This window comes from Amyelois transitella, chromosome 29 (genome assembly GCF_032362555.1).
Source record: "Amyelois transitella isolate CPQ chromosome 29, ilAmyTran1.1, whole genome shotgun sequence".
Classification (NCBI taxonomy): domain Eukaryota; kingdom Metazoa; phylum Arthropoda; class Insecta; order Lepidoptera; family Pyralidae; genus Amyelois; species Amyelois transitella.
The window spans coordinates 1,976,603-1,995,409 of NC_083532.1; the positions used below are offsets into that span (position 1 = coordinate 1,976,603).

An 18,807-nucleotide genomic window follows, 5' to 3' on the forward strand; every position below is an offset into this window, starting at 1 on the left:
TTTTTTTTCAAAGACAAAAATTTGTCCACTTCAGTAATTAAATAAGTATGTTAGTTTTATAAAGTTTTAAATAACTTACATAATATTTTGTTTATTTAGGTTTCTTTTGATTACAAATATAAATAGAAACAAAATCAGCGCACATGTCTGACCTCGAGTGAGAGTAGCAACTTGAAAAAGAATAGATAAGTACTTAATACAATCACGTCTTTATCCCATACGGGGTAGACAGTGCCGACGTAGTGTTGTATTATTTAGGTACATAAAAAAGATGTGGACAAAAAGACAAAACACAAGCTGTTTTCATCTCCGTACAACTGCCATAGAATAATACTCAATTATTAAAATAATAATCCGCCCTCACTCGCCCGGCGGGACTAGCGTCATCTAGCGGATTTCAGTAGTATTAGACGCGTTCGGGGAGTATTTCGCAATGAATTGGTTTTCAGAGCGTTTCAGAACTGAATGATTTGAAAATCATTCGTTCAAAGTCAAGCACATTTTCCAAATTAAAATGCCTTGAAAGTTTATTTTATTTACTTGTCCAAAGCTTACTTTATCTTTACAGTTTAAAACACATATAGTCACGTCTAAATCCCTTGCGGGGTAGATAGAGCCAACGGTCTTGAAAAGACGGAAAAGGCGCGTTCAGCTGTTTGGCTTAACGCTAGAATTGAGATTCCAATAGTGACAGGTTGCTAGTACATCGTCTAAAAGAAGAATCCCAAGTTTAAAAGCCTATGCCTTAATCGCCTTTTACGACATCCATGGGAAAGATATAGTGTAGCTCTGTTCTAAAGTGGCGGAAACCACACGGCAGTTAGAAACCAATGCGTTAAACCAGTAAGAATCTTAATTGTAACTTACAATAAACAATGCCATCATCGTTCAGTGAACAAGGGAAAAGATCTATGATCTCAGCTGAGTGAGTGGCGCAGTAGTAACATGTTCTGATTCATTACAAAAAAGAATAGGACCACTTCATCTCTTTCCCCCGGGTGTCCTAAAAGGCGACTAAGGGATAGGCTTATAAACTTGGGGTTCCTCCTTTAGGCGATGGGCTAGCAACCTGCCATTATTTGAATCTCAATTCTATCACTAAGCCAAACAGCTGAGCGTGGCCTATCAGTCTTTTCAAGACTGGTGGCTCTGTCTACCCCGCGTGGGATATAGACGTGATCATATGTATGTATGTTTTGATGCACTATTGTTAAATCTCAACGCACTCGTAACTCTGCGTATCCTATCATACACAGATTGAGTTAGCCTCAGAGTAAGTTCGAGACTTGTGTTACGAGATACTTACTCAACGATACTATATCAATACATATAATAAAACAGTAAAAAATATCCAAAAAAAAGGTTTCATTCATATCCGTTCAGTAATTCCGGAGATAAGCGTGTACAAACAATCATACAAAAAGACAGCCTTTTTTTTACTACGCTTTTATTAGCTTGGGTTGTATGTATGTATGTATGTATGTATGTATGTATGTATGTATGTATGTATGTATGTATGTAACGGAATCTTTGAGCTTAATTTTCACTGATTTCTAAACGTCTGATCAACTTGAAACTTTGCACACGTATCAAGGACCGATGACAATGCAATATTTTGATAAGAGTTTCTCATTATCCTTATTAAAACTGCCAGGATTAATAAATTCATTTTTAGATCCTTCGTATGAGAGTAAGAGAGACAGAGATAGCACCATTGTCAGTAATCTCCATACAAGAAACCAAGAAGTTCTGACGTATAAGGAGTCCAAAAAGGGATGTAATATATTTCCATATAATGTTACTATTAACCTGAGGCTTTTTTATTTCATCGCATCGCTCCATTTAGAATTACCATTAGAAACAATAGTAGAATTAGTAGAATATTTTAAAACAATAAAAAATATATAAGTAATAAAACAAAAGTAATAAATGAAAATTGAACAACTAAATTTACAACAATACAAGAATAAAGTTACTACCTACAGAACTTTGTGATATTTAATACGTATTTAACATATTAATGCAATTCTTGAATTAACATTAGGTATCTTTTGCCTATTTATAATAGCAACACTGTAATACTCGTTTAAGAAATGAGTGACATTTATTTATGTCAAATAAGTTTTGCAGTAAGTTTCGAATTCGATTAGAAAACCTGTAAACTTTCTTTCTGTTTTTTTATACCGGTGCCTGTGTATTTACCTATTTGCACTTTGTTTTGTGCTGATAACTTGTCGTTATTTGTAGTTTGGAATCTTCCGTTGAGTCGAGCTTTGTTCTTCCGGATATTCGTGTGATTTTATCATCTGAGATTGGACTCTGACTGTGTTCACTGTGTTGTGCAGATAGGACTCCTGTAAAAAGTACCTGATTATTTGAGATAGGAGTCCCAAGTTTGTGTTTGTTTTTGTGAAAGACAGTTTTACAACGAAAGTGCCACGATGTCTTCCGATAAACATTGTTGCGTTCCTGGTTGTAAAGGCAGTGGAGGTATGTTTGAAATATTTTTGTTCCTGTATCAATCTGCCTCTTAATCTTGTGGTTTGATTCCTGGCAAGGCCACAATCGAAAATTGTTATGTTTGCTGGATAATCAAAAATATTATTAACAGTGATTTATCACTATAAAATTCTTTTCAACTGGGTTTAACAATCATCATACATACATGCATACATATAATCACGTCTATATCCCTTGCGGGGTAGACAGAGCCAACAGTCTTGTAAAGACTGATAGGCCACCTTCAGCTATTGGGCTTTAAGATAGAATTAAGATTCAAATAGTGACAGGTTGCTAGCCCATCACCTAAAAAAGAATCATGATGATGAGAATATTATGAGATTTAATCCAATCAGGCCACATATAACTTTAAGAAAGTTAGATGTGAAAACCTCCGACGATGGGCGCATGGTTGCGAAAGTCTTTTCTAGTAAGATAGTTATACTAGAAGTGTTAACTTCCAAAAAATAATTGTATAAAAAAACTAAACAACTACGCGTTTTATTGCTAATCAAACTAAAAAATAGAAAATAAATAATAGTTTAAAAAAAACTAAAAAACTACGCTTTATTGCTAATCAAACTAAAAAATAGAAAATAAAAATTAATGACAAAGGAATTATAAAACAGTAGTAGCAAGTCGAACAATCAGTTATAGTCAATTACCTCCGATTAAAATTATAACAAAATTAAATTTATAAACAAAACAATTTAAATCAGAGTAAAAAGCGTGGGGTGCATTTTACTTCATTTTCATAACTCTCTTGTCATAAATATATGCTAATAGAATGATTTTAATATTTACTACATCAGGCACCCCACGCTTTTTACTCAGATTTAAATTGTTTTGTTTATAAATTTAATTTTGTTATAATTTTAATCGGAGGTAATTGACTATAACTGATTGTTCGACTTGCTACTACTGTTTTATAATTCCTTTGTCATTAATTTTTATTTTCTATTTTTTAGTTTGATTAGCAATAATTAAATTCAAACTCAGTTACTATTTCTTAATCGTAATAAATTATTTTTTACAGACAATTTTTTTTACTGTTTTATTATTTGTATTATGTGGCCTATCTGTATGTTTGTATCGTGTCGAAAATTTTGAAGTCAAATTGATGACACTCTTAATAAAGTCATCAATCCATCAATATTCACTTACAGCGAACTCACACACAGGCACACTTATAAAACATCTCTTTTTTGCACCGGGGGTTAACTATCAATGCGCTTTTATTCGAGTATTTTCGCCGACATGTGGTCTTGACCACTTTCAACTCCCACAACGTTTGAACGACTTAACCGATTTTGATCAAACATATCTAAGAATACTCGCACGTAAGTCACCTGTAATAAAATAAATAAATTTAAAACGCTTCATTTGATGGGTGGGTTGGGTTAACAATGTCTTTCCCTCATTTTCCGTCCAGGGTAAGAACATTTTAAATTTCAATTTGGTACTACTGCCATCTATTGCCGAATAGCAATAGACGAAGAATTATTAAGAGTAATCCTTTTTGTCAAGAGATGGCAGTTTGTTTCTTTTTAAAATAGTAAATTATTCAATAGATGACAGCAGTAAAAATAAGGATAGATTTAATTTCCTTTATAAAAAATTTAAGAAAATATTGCCATATATGTTACAAGGTAAATAAATTTATTTCCCAATCAATCACCAATTGATATTCATATTTCTTTTATTTTGGATTTTTTTATCCATTTTGACGGGAAAATAACAGAAAAAGTGCGAGTAAGTTGTCACTGTTATGTCACGGTTTCATTTGACATTCATCATAATCACGCGATTTGTTTTGATTTCAAAATTATTTATCACGAAAACTAATTACAAATTAGTATGTAATTGATTTGTTTGTGTTGTGGTTAATTAAAATGTAAAATCATAAAGGCCACTACTAGATAAAAAAAATGGAACAACTGTACGCGCTGGGTGTATCTTGTATAGAATTTATTCAAAACTGGTAATTGAATAAAAGTACTTATTGATTTTTATATAAACTGCAATAGCGCAAATAAATGTTATTCTGTTCTGCAGCACTTCTGCAATCATTCTTGTTTTAGCTCTCTCTAACAGCGCACTCTTGACTTCCTACCTACCCTTGGTTCTGTGTTTTGTTCTGTACTCAACCCCTTTTCTGGGGAAATGAACCTGAATTCCCCTCTTTTGGGTTGGATACTTTCGCACACTTATTAATGGTCCTGTTAATGGTTTCTTTTCAGCTTTTTTATTTTATTTTAATGAGTCAAGTTATAATAAATAATAATTATGTACTTCCAGGTTTTCAGAATACGATGGCTATTTCGAAACAATCAATAACCTGTCCAACCCACAGTACGCTCACGAGATATTGTTTCCGCTCATGTCTATCGTAGACTCTGTGTTTGCTGCTCAACTATTACTGTGCATATCGTTTGGGAGTTGGCTGAATGCTGTCATGAAATGGTTAGTTTATTTATTTATATTGAATCTCAATCGTGGACCTGAATGTGGCCTATCAGTCTTTACAAGACTGTAGGCTCTGTCTACCCTGCAAGGGATAAAGACATGATTATATGTATGTATGTATTTATTTATATCTTATCATCAGTTTCTGCCAAGGAATTACCAAAAGTATTACCATAACTGATATTTTGATTGTGGAAATGGCAACTCAAAGTGGCGCTTATGTATCTTGTTCCAAAAACAAAGCAGATTTTATATGTAAGATTTTAAATGGGATCTCGAACTGAGTAAGTTCGTTTAAACTCCAGTCAGGCCTTCACAACCTTTGCAGGAGGACATAATCCATATTGAGTCAAGATTGCTCATCCAGTTTTCCGAATGTGCTGGTTTCGTCACAATATTTCTCCCGTCATACTCTTGTCATTTGTAATTCAATTTGTTTTGTATCCTTTATACATGCAGGTGGCTCCTAGAAGACCGCCCTTACTGGTGGGTCCGCACCACAAACTTCTACACGGAAGCCCAACGGCCCCGACTAATGCAGACACACCAGACCTGCGAGACGGGTCCCGGCTCCCCCTCGGGACATTCGGCCACCATCGCCACGTTGATGCTGCTCGTTATAATGTGGCTGCAACACGTCATGAATGACAGGTAATGGAACCAGAGGTGCTGTGTGGCTCCCGCACCAAAAAAATAGAATAAGACCATCTCATTCCCATGGATGTCGTAAAAGGCATCTAAGGCAAAGGCTTATAAACTTGGGATTCTTCTTTTAGGCGATGGTTTCTGTCCGTTATTATATGTAAGTATGTTTGTTTTTACTGTTAACCTTAAAAAAAATATACATACATACATATAGTCACTTCTATATCCCTTGCGGGGTAGACAGAGCCAACAGTCCTGAAGAGACTGACAGGCCACGTTCAGCTGTTTGGCTTTATGATAGAATTGAGATTCAAATAGTGACAGGTTGCTAGCCCATCGCCTAAAATAAGAATCCCAAGTTTAAAAGCTTATAAAAAAATATGTTTGAATGAAATCTCATGTTTTCATTAGTTATAATTAGATTTAAGTTATGTGACGTCAATAAGTGATACCTTGTATCCAATTTTGAAAATAAATCTATTCTATTCTATTCTATTCTTTCAAATAACAAATTGATGTTTTTCAGAAAATACTACGTGTCGTGGTGGAGGTATGTAGTGTACCCGCTGACCGGCGCCGCCATTTTGTCTGTTATGTTTGCCAGAATGTTCGTCGCCACGCATTTCCCCCACCAAGTGGTTTTGGGTGCATTCATAGGTCGGTGATAGCTTTAATGAATTAATCTATACTAATATTATAAAGCTGAAGAGTTTGTTTGCTTGTTTGTTTGAACGCGCTAATCTCAGGAACTTCTGGTTCGAATTGAAAAATTATTTTAGTGTTGAGTAGACCATTTATCGAGGAAGGATTTAGGCTATATAACATCACGCTGCAAATAATGGAGAATGTGAAAAAAATCAATGAAGGCCAAAATAACTATTCCACGCGGACGAAGTCGCGGGAACAGCTAGTATTAAATACCCGTTTATTTTAATGCCGTGTGGTTTCCGGCACCAATACGAAAAAGAATAGGACCACTCCATCTCTTTCCCATGGATGTCGTAAAAGGCGACTAGCGGATAGGCTTACAAACTTGAGATTCTTTTTTTTTAGGCAATAGGCTAGCAACTTGTCACTATTCGAATCTCAATTCTATCTTAAAGCCAAAAAGCTGAATGTGGCCTATCAGTCCGCTCAGGACTGTTGGTTCTGTCTACCCCGCAAGGGATATAGACGTGATTATATGTATGTATGTATTTAATTACAGGCTCCTTCCTCGCCCCAGCACTGTGCATCTACGTGTCAGACCCTTACATTTGGCAGTACGGTTTCTACACAAACTACAAGGTGTCCAAAGCTATAGCCTGGCACGTGTTCAGCGCTGTAGTCATGATAGCTATAGGTGTTTTGACATATTATAGCTTGAAGTTGTGCGGATTGGACCCGATGTGGACTGTCAAATTGGTATGTTAATTTTGTGAATACATACATACTTACATATAATCACGTCTATGTCCCTTGCGGGGTAGACAGAGCTGACAGTCTTGAAAAGGCCACGTTCAGCTATTTGGCTTTAAGATGGAATTGAGAATCAATAGTGACAGGTTGCTAGCCCATCGCCTAAAATAAGAATCCCAAGTTTATAAGCCTACCCCTCAGTCGCCTTTTACGACATCCATGGGAGAGAGCTGGAGTGGTCCTATTCTTTTCTATTAGTGCCGGGAACCACACGGCAAATTTTGTAAATGTATATTTTAATGTCACTTACCACGTTAATGCCGTGCGGTTCCCGGCATTTTAGAATAGGAACATTATATCGTATCCGTGGATGTCGTAAAAGGCGTTTGAGGGTAAGGTTAATAAACTTGAGATTCTTTTTTGTAGGTGATGAGCTAGCAACCTGTCAATATTTTAATCTCAAATACATAATTAAGGCATACAGCTGAACGTGGCCTTTCAGTTTTTTCGACACTACCGATTCTGTCTACCCCGCTAGGGATACAGACGTGATTATATGTATGTAAGAATAGAATAGAATAGATTTATTTTCAAAATTGGATACAAGGTATCACTTATTGACGTCACATCACTTAAATCTAATTATAACTACTACCGCCTCCAAAGCGCATGTGTAGAAGAAGCGGCGGAACAAACTACACTGCAGCATTTTCATCGGACGTCAATATACAAATATAGATCTCTTAAATCTAAATCATGGACGAATGCACATTGTCTACATTAAAAAACATGAATGAATGTAGAACTAGTTATTTCAATACGAATATTTCGTCAAATAAATAAAGATAAAGATAAAATAAAATATGTACACACCGTACAAATTATGTCAACACCATGTCAAAAATGTTGTTTTAATAATAAAATATTCGATCGATTTTCATTCAGGCGTTCCGCTGGTGCGAATATCCAGAGAACATCCACGTGAGCACCACGCCGATGTTCGCGCTGGTCCAGTCCACCGCCAGCCTGTGCGGCTGGGCGCTGTGTGTCACCCCCGCTATAGCCAAGTGAGTTACAAATACATATACAGGGTGATAGATAGATAGATAGCCAAGTGAGTTACAAATATATATACAGGGTGATAGATAGATAGCCAAGTGAGTTACAAAAATATATACAGGGTGATAGATAGATAGATAGCCAAGTGAGTTACAAATATATATACAGGGTGATAGATAGATAGATAGATAGCCAAGTGAGTTACAAATATATATACAGGGTGATAGATAGATAGATAGCCAAGTGAGTTACAAATATATATACAGGGTGATAGATAGATAGATAGCCAAGTGAGTTACAAATATATAGTGTGATAGATAGATAGATAGCCAAGTGAGTTACAAATATATATACAGGGTGATAGATAGATAGATAGCCAAGTGAGTTACAAATATATATACAGGGTGATAGATAGATAGATAGCCAAGTGAGTTACAAATATATATACAGGGTGATAGATAGATAGATAGATAGCCAAGTGAGTTACAAATATATATACAGGGTGATAGATAGATAGATAGCCAAGTGAGTTACAAATATATATACAGGGTGATAGATAGATAGATAGCCAAGTGAGTTACAAATATATATACAGGGTGATAGATAGATAGATAGCCAAGTGAGTTACAAATATATAGTGTGATAGATAGATAGATAGCCAAGTGAGTTACAAATATATATACAGGGTGATAGATAGATAGATAGCCAAGTGAGTTACAAATATATATACAGGGTGATAGATAGATAGATAGCCAAGTGAGTTACAAATATATATACAGAGTGATAGATAGATAGATAGCCAAGTGAGTTACAAATATATATACAGAGTGATAGATAGATAGATAGCCAAGTGAGTTATAAATATATATACAGGGTGATAGATAGATAGATAGCCAAGTGAGTTACAAATATATATACAGGGTGATAGATAGATAGATAGCCAAGTGAGTTACAAATATATATACAGGGTGATAGATAGATAGATAGCCAAGTGAGTTACAAATATATATACAGGGTGATAGATAGATAGATAGCCAAGTGAGTTACAAATATATATACAGGGTGATAGATAGATAGATAGCCAAGTGAGTTACAAATATATATACAGGGTGATAGATAGATAGATAGCCAAGTGAGTTACAAATATATATACAGGGTGATAGATAGATAGATAGCCAAGTGAGTTACAAATATATATACAGGGTGATAGATAGATAGATAGCCAAGTGAGTTACAAATATATACAGGGTGATAGATAGATAGATAGCCAAGTGAGTTACAAATATATATACAGGGTGATAGATAGATAGATAGCCAAGTGAGTTACAAATACATATATGATTGACTAATTAACTAATACTACGGATTTAAAAACACATAATGAACATGCCGCTATAGCCAAGTGAGTTACAAATACATATATGATTGACTAATTAAATAATACTACGGATTTAAAAACACATAATGTACATGCCGCTATAGCCAAGTGAGTTACAAATACATATATGATTGACTAACTAACTAATACTACGGATTTAAAAACACATAATGAACATGCCGCTATAGCCAAGTGAGTTACAAATACATATATGATTGACTAACTAACTTATACTACGGATTTAAAAACACATAATGTACATGCCGCTATAGCCAAGTGAGTTGCAAATACATATATGATTGACTAATTAACTAATACTACGGATTTAAAAACACATAATGAACATGCCGCTATAGCCAAGCGAGTTACAAATACATATATGATTGACTAATTTACTCATACTACGGATTTAAAAAGACATAATGAACATGCCGCTATAGCCAAGTGAGTTACAAATACATATATGATTGACTAATTAACTCATACTACGGATTTAAAAAGACATAATGAACATGCCGCTATAGCCAAGTGAGTTACAAATACATATATGATCGACTAATTAACAGTAACAGTGACACCGGAGGTCCCGGGTTCGAATCCCGGTCAAGGCATGATGAGAAAAGAACTTTTTCTGATTGTCCTGGGTCTTGGATGTTTATCTATATAAGTATTTATTATAAAATATAGTATCGTTGAGTTAGTATCTCGTAACACAAGTTTCGAACTTACTTCGAGGCTAACTCAGTGTATAAAAAAAAACACATATCAAATAGTACAGTTGTTAAAACAGTACATTCATTTGTATTACTGCATCAGCGCCATTTATTACTAAGTAGTACAGTAAAATGTAAAATAGGTAAAATGGTACATTCAACTGTATAACTGCATTAGCGTCGTCTATTGCTAAATAGTTCAGTCGGTAAAACAGTACATTCATTTGTATAACTGCATTAGCGCCATTTATTGCCAAATAATTAAGTCGGTAAAACAGTACATTCATTTGTATTACTGCATTAGCGTCATCTATTGACAAGTAGTACAGTGGGTAAAATAGTACATTCATTTGTATCATTCTACATCACTTCCGGAGGTAAAAATTGTAAAAAGCGAAATGAATGAATTTAAGCAAATATTATAAGAGTAGGACGTGAGAATGTTAAGACGAGGGGATGTTCTGGCGTAAGACCAGGTCAAGTGTATCCCTAACCGATGAGCTTGCATGAAGAGAGTTATGAATGTGGATGGAGCGGAAGAAGTATGCAGGGATCATGGCAAGTGGAAAGATGTAGTCTCTGCCTACCCATCCGGGAAAGAGGCGTGGTTTTGTTTGTATATGCAAATACGTAATATTGTCATTCTTTGACTAATAAAGGAACACACAATAATAAGTCTGCCCTTGTGCATTGTTATTTTTATGTACTACTAAAAATTTGTTACATACATACATATGGTCACGTCTATATCCCTTGCGGGGTAGGCAGAGCCAATAGTCTTGAAAATACTGAATGGCCACGTTCAGCTATTTGGCTTAATGATAGAATTGAGATTCAAATAGTGACAGGTTGCTAGCCCATCGCCTAAAAAAGAATCCCAAGTTTGTAAGCCTATCCCTTCGTCGCCTTTTACGACATCCACGGGAAAGAGATGGACTGGTGGACTGTTCTTTTTTGTATTGGTGCCGGGAACCACACGGCAATAAAAATTTGTTATGTACAATAAAGTATTTACAATACTAATAAAGTATGTTTCCTTTCCAGATACCGACACTACACCAAAAATCGTTCGCTGCTTATATCTTCATTTTGTACAATCGCAATAGTTTACTTTATTAAACAGTTACAAAGCAATATTAGTAAAGAATCTGCCTTCCATTTTTATATAGCAAATTTTGTTATAACTGCGGTAACACCTGCCTTGTTTTTAAGATTGGTACCTGTCGTTGCCATGTGGCCTTTTTCAGGGAAAGAAAAAGCAGAATAGGAAATCTTTCGAGCTTTAGTCAATTTTTGTCAAATAATTTTAATCAAATTGTTATAACTTACTACTTACTTACTATCAGTCTTTTCAAGACTGTTGGTTCTGTCTACAACGCAAGGGATAAAGACGGGATTATATGTATGTTTTATTCCTGTAATAAAAAAAGTTCTTAAACTTAATATAAATCTTATTAATATGGTCATTGCTTAACTTTTAGTTTGATTTTGGCTAAATTTATTGAAAATTTTTGCAACAATTGCTTAGGGGCCTTAAAATATTGTAAGTTTAAACTTTTATTAAATTTGTTTTAGTTTTTTGTATCCTGACGATTGAAAATATCCGGATTGCATATTTTATAGAAATAAAAACATAATCATATTATGAAGAAATCATTGCATAAGTTTCGACAAAAGCATTTGATTGAACCTTACCATGACATTGAATACGGCTTATTTATTATTTGTTATTGTTAATATACATAAGTTAGTAAAATTATTATTTATAACCTTTAAATTCTTTTTATTTCTAAACTTTAGAAATGAGAGGAAATTTGTTAAATTTTGTTTTCGGGCACCACAAGGACCGATATTGGATCCTTTGTAAAATGTTAATTAAATAAAGCTAGTTTATTTGGCGTCTTATTATACCACGAATTATATTATATTATTAATAAAAGATATAACGACGAGTGTGATTAATATTTCTGATGGCAAAGTGTTATCAAATTATTCTGAATGTGTGATTAATTTTAAATGATGGATGAAAAAGGTTTCAATTTTTTTTTTTTTGCTTTTTTCTCTCGAATAAGGGAGATATCATTTCGTTGGATTTTTTTTTTAATTTATATTAATACATTGTTTTATTTATAACCTTATTTTATTTATTATGTAAATAATATTTCTTCACATATCGGCTTTTATTATAATTATAATTCTGTGATAGCTTTTGTGAATCAATAATTTGTCACCGAGTTACTATTATTTATTTTGTGATGCGCACACCAAATAATTAGATAAGTTTTAAGAGAAAATTGGGAAGAAATAAAAACAGTGAAATCAATTATAAGTAGTTTCATTTATCAAAGCCCTTGTATTGTTCAATAAAACTTTTGTTTTTCAGATAAGTAAACTTGGATCACATCAAGACGTACTTAGTAGGTACCTAGTAAAAAAGTAAATATACATATACCACAGAAATCGTAAGATTTTTAGACACTTTAAGGTTGTGAACGTTGAGTTGTTTAAATAAATCTTTTATTTATTCATTCACTTCTGATTGTCTCGTATAAAACCCCAGTTTTTTTTTACAATATCTTTCATGTACAGACATCCCTCAGTTACAATTTTATTACATGTATGGATTCCATTCTCAAAAGCTTATCAGTATTATCATTAAAACGTTATCATCTACTTGATATCCGCTGATCTCAACAACTTAGAGCTTATCGAATTTAATTAAGTAACTCCCACGCGTGATAATTTTCTGTTTAATATTAGTATCGATAAAATTAATATATCTCTGCCAATAGTTAAATTCATTTTCAATCATTTCATTGCATTTGTTGGGCAAATCAGCCTTATTTTTACTAGACTATATTACGCACTCGTCTTTGGTATTAACGGTGTAGTCAACGCCTAAAGTCAAGCTCGTCAAATATGTTTGGTGAAAAGTCTACGGTTTGTGCGGAAAATAACTTTTCATCATTGGATTTGTTGAACTTTGTAAGGATTAGTTGCTTTATTCTTAAAAAATAAGAATTTAATCGAATCAAATCGATCCAATGAAAGGTCAGGTCAAGAGTTTACATTCTCCAGGCGTAAGTCCCATTTGCGCTCTCTCGCACCTGTCTCGAGAGGGGTCCATTAAAGACCACTATTATGGATTGGGTAAGCCAGCCACCGCAGCACGCGCTACGCCGTTTTTATCGCGCGCAAAACTATCGCTGTCCCGTTTCATGTCGTAATAAAAAGCGAAGCAGAACCAGTTTTTGTCGACAAAATGACGCGCGTGCGCATGCTACGGGTGCAAGTATCAACAAGAAGTGACTCCTGTGTCCTGTCTAACCTCGCAAACCAGAGGAACTAGTATCTGAACCTGTGCATCATCGCTTTTTAGTCGGATATATTAACCGCTCGATCATCGACACTCATATACCTACAACCATTGACGTACTTAAATAGATATTTGGTTCAACTTGATTTACTAAAAATGATTTTAAACATTCGCATTGCATTGCTACGTAACGTACTAACCTCTATTTTATCTACATGTTTTGAATTATATTACAACTAACCGTAGTCTCCGAGCGACTATTTTTTTTACTAATTAATGCCTAACCCAAATCGAAATCCGTGATTTGAACCTGCTGAAAACTTGTCTAAGCATCTAAATAAAAGTATTCACTCATAAATGCTTCTGTCTGTTCTGTCACGCCGTCGAAGGTCGCATCACTACTGAGGAGCTCAAGAATATACGAAAGAAGATTTTACAGGTCCAACTACAGTTGGCTGAGTACCAGAAACATTGACAACAGATCACTTGAATGTGATCTGGATGAGTTCAAACCTCTTGTTCGGAAGGTGAGACAATTTTAAATACTTAATCATCCACCCGTCACTATTTGAATCTCAATTCCATCATGTAAGACATAAAATATACATATATATTTTACGATCACGTTTATATACCTTGAAAGCTAACAGTCTAGAAAAAAGTAATAGGCCACGTTCAGCTGTTTAGCTTAATGATCGAATTGAGATATATAGGTATTCAAATAGATAGATATTCGAATAGAGGCAGGTTGCAAGCCCATCGCCTAACATATTAATTCCAAGTTTATTATAAGCCCATCTTTCCATCCATAATCGTTCATTTTTGTTTTAGTTAACATCAGAAAGCTGCGCCTCCGTAGCTGTCAAGCTTCAAGTCTTTGCTGAAGATCTGAATTCTTCTTCTAGCATTTTGACAGCATTCAAGAATATTCTAGAAGAGCAATACAGCATACAGATGATGGTGGGGGGCGTGAAGAGGGAGAAGGACGGGAAAGGAAAGAGACAGAATAAAGTACGACCAATATTGACGCCGCCGGGTCGACAAGCAACCGTTTCTTTTATATTGAACTAATGTTCACAGCGTTACCTTCAAACCCTGTACGCCGTCATGATTCAGTGCGATGTTGAAAAAGTACTGGCTTCTCGCTCGTGCGCAGATTGTGGTTGTGAGGATTTTTGTTGTATGAATGAGATAAATATATATTTGTGTTTCTAGGTTGAATCTGAAATCATAATGCGCGCTCCGCACTCTCGCGAGAATAGGACTTTTTGACGTGGTTTTACCGCTTCGCGCGTTTCTCGCGTAAGTGTGGAGCGGACTTTAATAATATACAGCAGTAAAAATTCTAATTTATAACTCTACGTTACCCCGGACAGATAATTGCCTATGAGCTTATTTGCGTAGGCGCGTCCGCAAAAGCAAGGTGTAGGTATCGATGTTTTTTTTTAATGAAGCGTTTACGACGATCTCATACGCTGAAATTCTTCTTCTTCCTCCTTTAGTCCTGGTTACATCCTCATCACTCTGAGAGGAGCTAGGGTTTCGTTCTTGACCTTAGATCTAGATTGGGCGAGTCAGGTTTTTACACGAAACGACTCCTATCTGATCTCTTACAGCTTTATAATATAAGTGTAGATTAGGTACGAGTAGTAGTAGTAGTATAGATAAAAACCAGGTGAAAGAACAGGTGTTTGTTAGATAACTATTTCACCATAATTTTTTTTCGACATTTCGAACAATTTACGTACATGAATAAAAATAAATCGATATCCATACCATGTTTCGTCAAAATATTTATCATAATTATATGTTATACATTGCTTTGTTTACAATTTATATCCATACAATAAGATAAGATATTGACAAAAAAACAATACAATGATGAACTACCTATCTTTATATAATAAACAAAATACAAAAATGTAATTTTTAGGATTTCTGCCTGTAATGTTTTGTACTCGCGTCACTAGCGGAAACTGTTGCTTCAATTATGAATGCGATTCTCTGAGGTTTGTTCGGCTTGGTCCAAATTCGTAAACAAAAATGTCTTAAAAGGGCAATACAGGGAGGTAGTCAGCGTTTTCCGATTCATGGCGGACGAAGTCGTGGGCACCAACTGCCTAGTTCAACAATAAGTAACCATTGTCGCTCACATAATCTGAACCAGTTATACCTTTCGCCTTCTCACTGGCCAAAAACAAAATCAAATCTGCTATTTCTTCAGGCTCAGAAACCCTGTTATTCAACGCTGTTTTGCCTGCAACATCTTCAACCTTCGTTGTTATACCAGCGTTCTCAAGTATATCACTATAAACGGGTCCGGGACTTACAATATTCACTCTCACCCCGTGAGGCGCTAATTCCAATGCTGAAACTCTAGAGAAATGACTCAAAGCGGCCTTTGTTGTACAGTATCCACCCATATTTATAGTGTTAATGGTTATCCCAGCAATGCTTGATACGTTTACAATGTTACCTTTGGTTTTAATTAGAAATGGTGCGGCTAAAGTTGTCAATTTAACCACTGCACGCAAATTTGTATTAATTAACTCGTCGAATGATTCCGTTATTTTTCCATCGAGAATCCTTCCAAATCTTGTAATGCCAGCATTGTTTATAAGCACGTCGAGTTTGTTAAATTTTTCTATAGTATCATTAATGATTCTTTTGACGTCATCGTCTTTACACACATCAGCTTTGATGACTAATGGTTTTTTACCGACTTTGGTACAATCTTCTTCCACTTCCTTCAGTTTCACTTCGTTCCTTGCTACGATCACGACATCAGCGCCTTCTTTCGCGAAAAGAACAGCTGTGGCCGCTCCAATACCAGAGCTAGCGCCAGTTACAAGGACAACTTTATTGTTAAAACTCATTTTCGCAATGACGTATGCAAAGTGAAGGCTAGGACATTGTAGGTCATTATATATTACGGCTAACAGCCAAGTCATCTCTCAATGATAATTGCAATCATATCTGGTACACTCAGCGGCTGAATTGTTATTATGATTTAGCTGATGTTTTATCAGTTCGTACATAACAAGTGGAAAAGATGACTATTACTTACTGTGCATTAAATATTTTATTGTCAAAAAATTACCAACTCTTGAATTTAAAGGAAATTTAAATGAGAGGAACTCAAGTAATATATATTTCAACAACCACCTGGGATATGTTCCGATTCCTGACATCCTCTTCTTCGGAGAAGCAGAGACTGCATCTTTCCAATAGTGTGACCATCCCTGCATACTTTCGCTTCATCCACATTCATAATTATCTCCACGCAAGCTCTTCGGTTAAAAGCATTCTTGACGAATATTAGATGCACAAAAAAAAACATCAAAATCTGTACACAATCGGCAGAGATCGCGAAATATAAAAATAAACATGATCGAATTGAGAACCTATTTATTTCTCAACGTGGTTGAAAATTGCACAAATTATAAAAGTCGTTCTTAATAGTTAACAATCTCATTGCTCTCTATGTCGCTGAGTGTACTTAGATGATATGTTATTATTTGCTACTATCATTTCATTATCACACACGATTCAGTTTTATATATATATGACTCACTTAGAACACCAAGTTTAGTCGTGATAAAATTTTCTACACATTCTGTGCGGACCAGTTCGGACCAGTGCAGAAATGAGTTTCAAAAACAAAGTTGTCATTGTTACTGGTGCTAGTTCCGGTATCGGCGCATCCACAGCTGTTCTGTTCGCGAAAGAAGGCGCCGATGTAGTCATTGTAGCTAGAAACGAAATAAAACTGAAGAAAGTAGAAGAAGACTGCGCTAAAGTCGGAAAAAAACCTTTAATCATCAAAGCTGATGTATCAAATGACGATGACGTTAAAAGAATAATTGATGATACAATTGCTAAGTACAAAAAGATTGATGTACTCGTGAATAATGCCGGCATAGCGAGAATCGGAACCATTCTCGATGGGTCCGTTCCAAAAATTTACGATTTACTTATGAATACAAACGTACGATCAGTTGTTCAGCTGACAACTTTAGCCGCTCCGCATTTGGTCAAAACTAAAGGTAACATAGTAAATGTTTCAAGCGTATCTGGCATAACGATCAATAATGCAGAAATGGGTACATATTGTACTACTAAAGCTGCTTTAAGTCATTTTTCAAGAGCAACAGCGTTGGAATTGGCATCACATGGAGTAAGAGTGAATATTGTGAGTCCTGGGCCTGTTTATACTGATATCATTGAAAATTCTGGCCTAGACAAGTCTTTTGAAGAATTAGGAGCCAATACAGCGTTGAACAACAGAATATCTAGACCAGAAGAGATAGCAGACTTGATTTTGTACTTAGCTAGTGAAAAGGCTGTGGGTATCACTGGTTCCAACTTTGTATCAGATAATGGTATGCTTTTATTAAAGTAATTGATTTATTATTAATGTTTATCAAAATTTTGTATTACAGGCTATAAAAAGTTAACTAAGTACTTTTAGTTTTAAAAATAAGTTAAGTTTGTTACACATTTCTAAACCATTCAACTTAGAAAATTTATATTTTCGTTTTATATCAATATAATTATCTTTTTATAATTTTTTATATTTTTTTTTACATTTAGACTAATTGATTTTTTAAATGTTAAATAGATAACACAAAAGGTATATGTAATAAAAGTTTGTAATTTGAAAACAATTTTCATCGTTTCATTATTCACAGTCCCTTTGCTCAGAATTTAATTATGATATATACGCGTTGATACATAAAATCACTTCTTTAACCCTTACAGAGTAGACAGAGCCTAGAAATAACTGAAAGACAAAGTACAAATGGGTGGCGCTTGATAAAAAAAAATTGATAAATTATCTGTCCATCAGTAATCTAATAACTTTATGTAAATGATTACGACACAATGTGTAATACTTATCAGGTATTATCTGGATAATATTCTATTTCAGTGTGAAAGATATATACTCGTAGATAAGACAAATAGATATCTATTACAAGGATACAAAAAATCTTGACCAGAAACATAGCAGACCTTATCATATAGCGGCTTAAAAGTGAAATAAAATATTAGACTGGCAATAATTACACAAAAAGTAAGTTGAAGCCAACACTCAGTCAGTAATTTTATTGTATTTTTTTTTAATTTGAGTGCGTTTCTCTTATATAATATATCTAAGTATATAAATATATACGGGACAAATTACACAGATTGAGTTAGCCTCGAAGTCATTTCTTGTGTTACTAGATTCTTACGCAACGATACTATATTTTATAATAAAGACATCCAAGACCCAGGCCACATCATTGGATTCTTCTTTTATGCGATGGGCGAGCAACCTATCACTATTTGAA

At 34.6% G+C, this 18,807-nt stretch overlaps 3 protein-coding genes and 1 long non-coding RNA gene across 4 annotated transcripts; 3 read left to right on the forward strand and 1 right to left on the reverse strand.

Moving 5' to 3' along the window:
- The first annotated feature begins 4,288 nt into the window (after nucleotides 1-4,288).
- Nucleotides 4,289-12,481, forward strand: LOC106135623 (glucose-6-phosphatase catalytic subunit 1). The gene is made up of 7 exons (XM_013335977.2): nucleotides 4,289-4,480; nucleotides 4,798-4,962; nucleotides 5,425-5,616; nucleotides 6,137-6,267; nucleotides 6,818-7,014; nucleotides 7,954-8,075; nucleotides 11,203-12,481. Exons 1-7 carry the CDS (start codon nucleotides 4,428-4,430, stop codon nucleotides 11,423-11,425), a joined length of 1,083 nt encoding a protein of 360 aa, XP_013191431.1. The 5' UTR covers nucleotides 4,289-4,427; the 3' UTR covers nucleotides 11,426-12,481.
- A 404-nt stretch (nucleotides 12,482-12,885) lies between these two features.
- Nucleotides 12,886-14,346, forward strand: LOC106135634 (uncharacterized). Its single transcript, XR_009657480.1, has 3 exons — nucleotides 12,886-13,143; nucleotides 13,914-14,001; nucleotides 14,306-14,346. It is a non-coding gene; the product is annotated as an uncharacterized LOC106135634 (long non-coding RNA).
- A 906-nt stretch (nucleotides 14,347-15,252) lies between these two features.
- LOC106135632 (3-oxoacyl-[acyl-carrier-protein] reductase FabG-like) lies at nucleotides 15,253-16,386 on the reverse strand. Its single transcript, XM_013335987.2, has one exon. It carries the CDS (start codon nucleotides 16,348-16,350, stop codon nucleotides 15,595-15,597), a length of 756 nt encoding a protein of 251 aa, XP_013191441.2. The 5' UTR covers nucleotides 16,351-16,386; the 3' UTR covers nucleotides 15,253-15,594.
- A 559-nt stretch (nucleotides 16,387-16,945) lies between these two features.
- LOC106135633 (3-oxoacyl-[acyl-carrier-protein] reductase FabG-like) lies at nucleotides 16,946-18,141 on the forward strand. The gene has a single exon (XM_013335988.2). The coding sequence runs from the start codon at nucleotides 17,121-17,123 to the stop codon at nucleotides 17,874-17,876; it is 756 nt and encodes a 251-aa protein (XP_013191442.1). The 5' UTR covers nucleotides 16,946-17,120; the 3' UTR covers nucleotides 17,877-18,141.
- Nucleotides 18,142-18,807: the final 666 nt, after the last annotated feature.

Bases quoted from the DNA above. Each gene is read 5' to 3' on its own strand.
- LOC106135623 (XM_013335977.2), top strand. From the start codon at position 4,428: ATGGAACAACTGTACGCGCTGGGTGTATCTTGTATAGAATTTATTCAA. The intron at 4,963-5,424 runs GTTAGTTTATTT...TTATACATGCAG, and splicing joins CTGAATGCTGTCATGAAATG to GTGGCTCCTAGAAGACCGCC. The intron at 5,617-6,136 runs GTAATGGAACCA...GATGTTTTTCAG, and splicing joins CAACACGTCATGAATGACAG to AAAATACTACGTGTCGTGGT.
- LOC106135633 (XM_013335988.2), top strand. From the start codon at position 17,121: ATGAGTTTCAAAAACAAAGTTGTCATTGTTACTGGTGCTAGTTCCGGT.
- LOC106135632 (XM_013335987.2), bottom strand. From the start codon at position 16,350: ATGAGTTTTAACAATAAAGTTGTCCTTGTAACTGGCGCTAGCTCTGGT.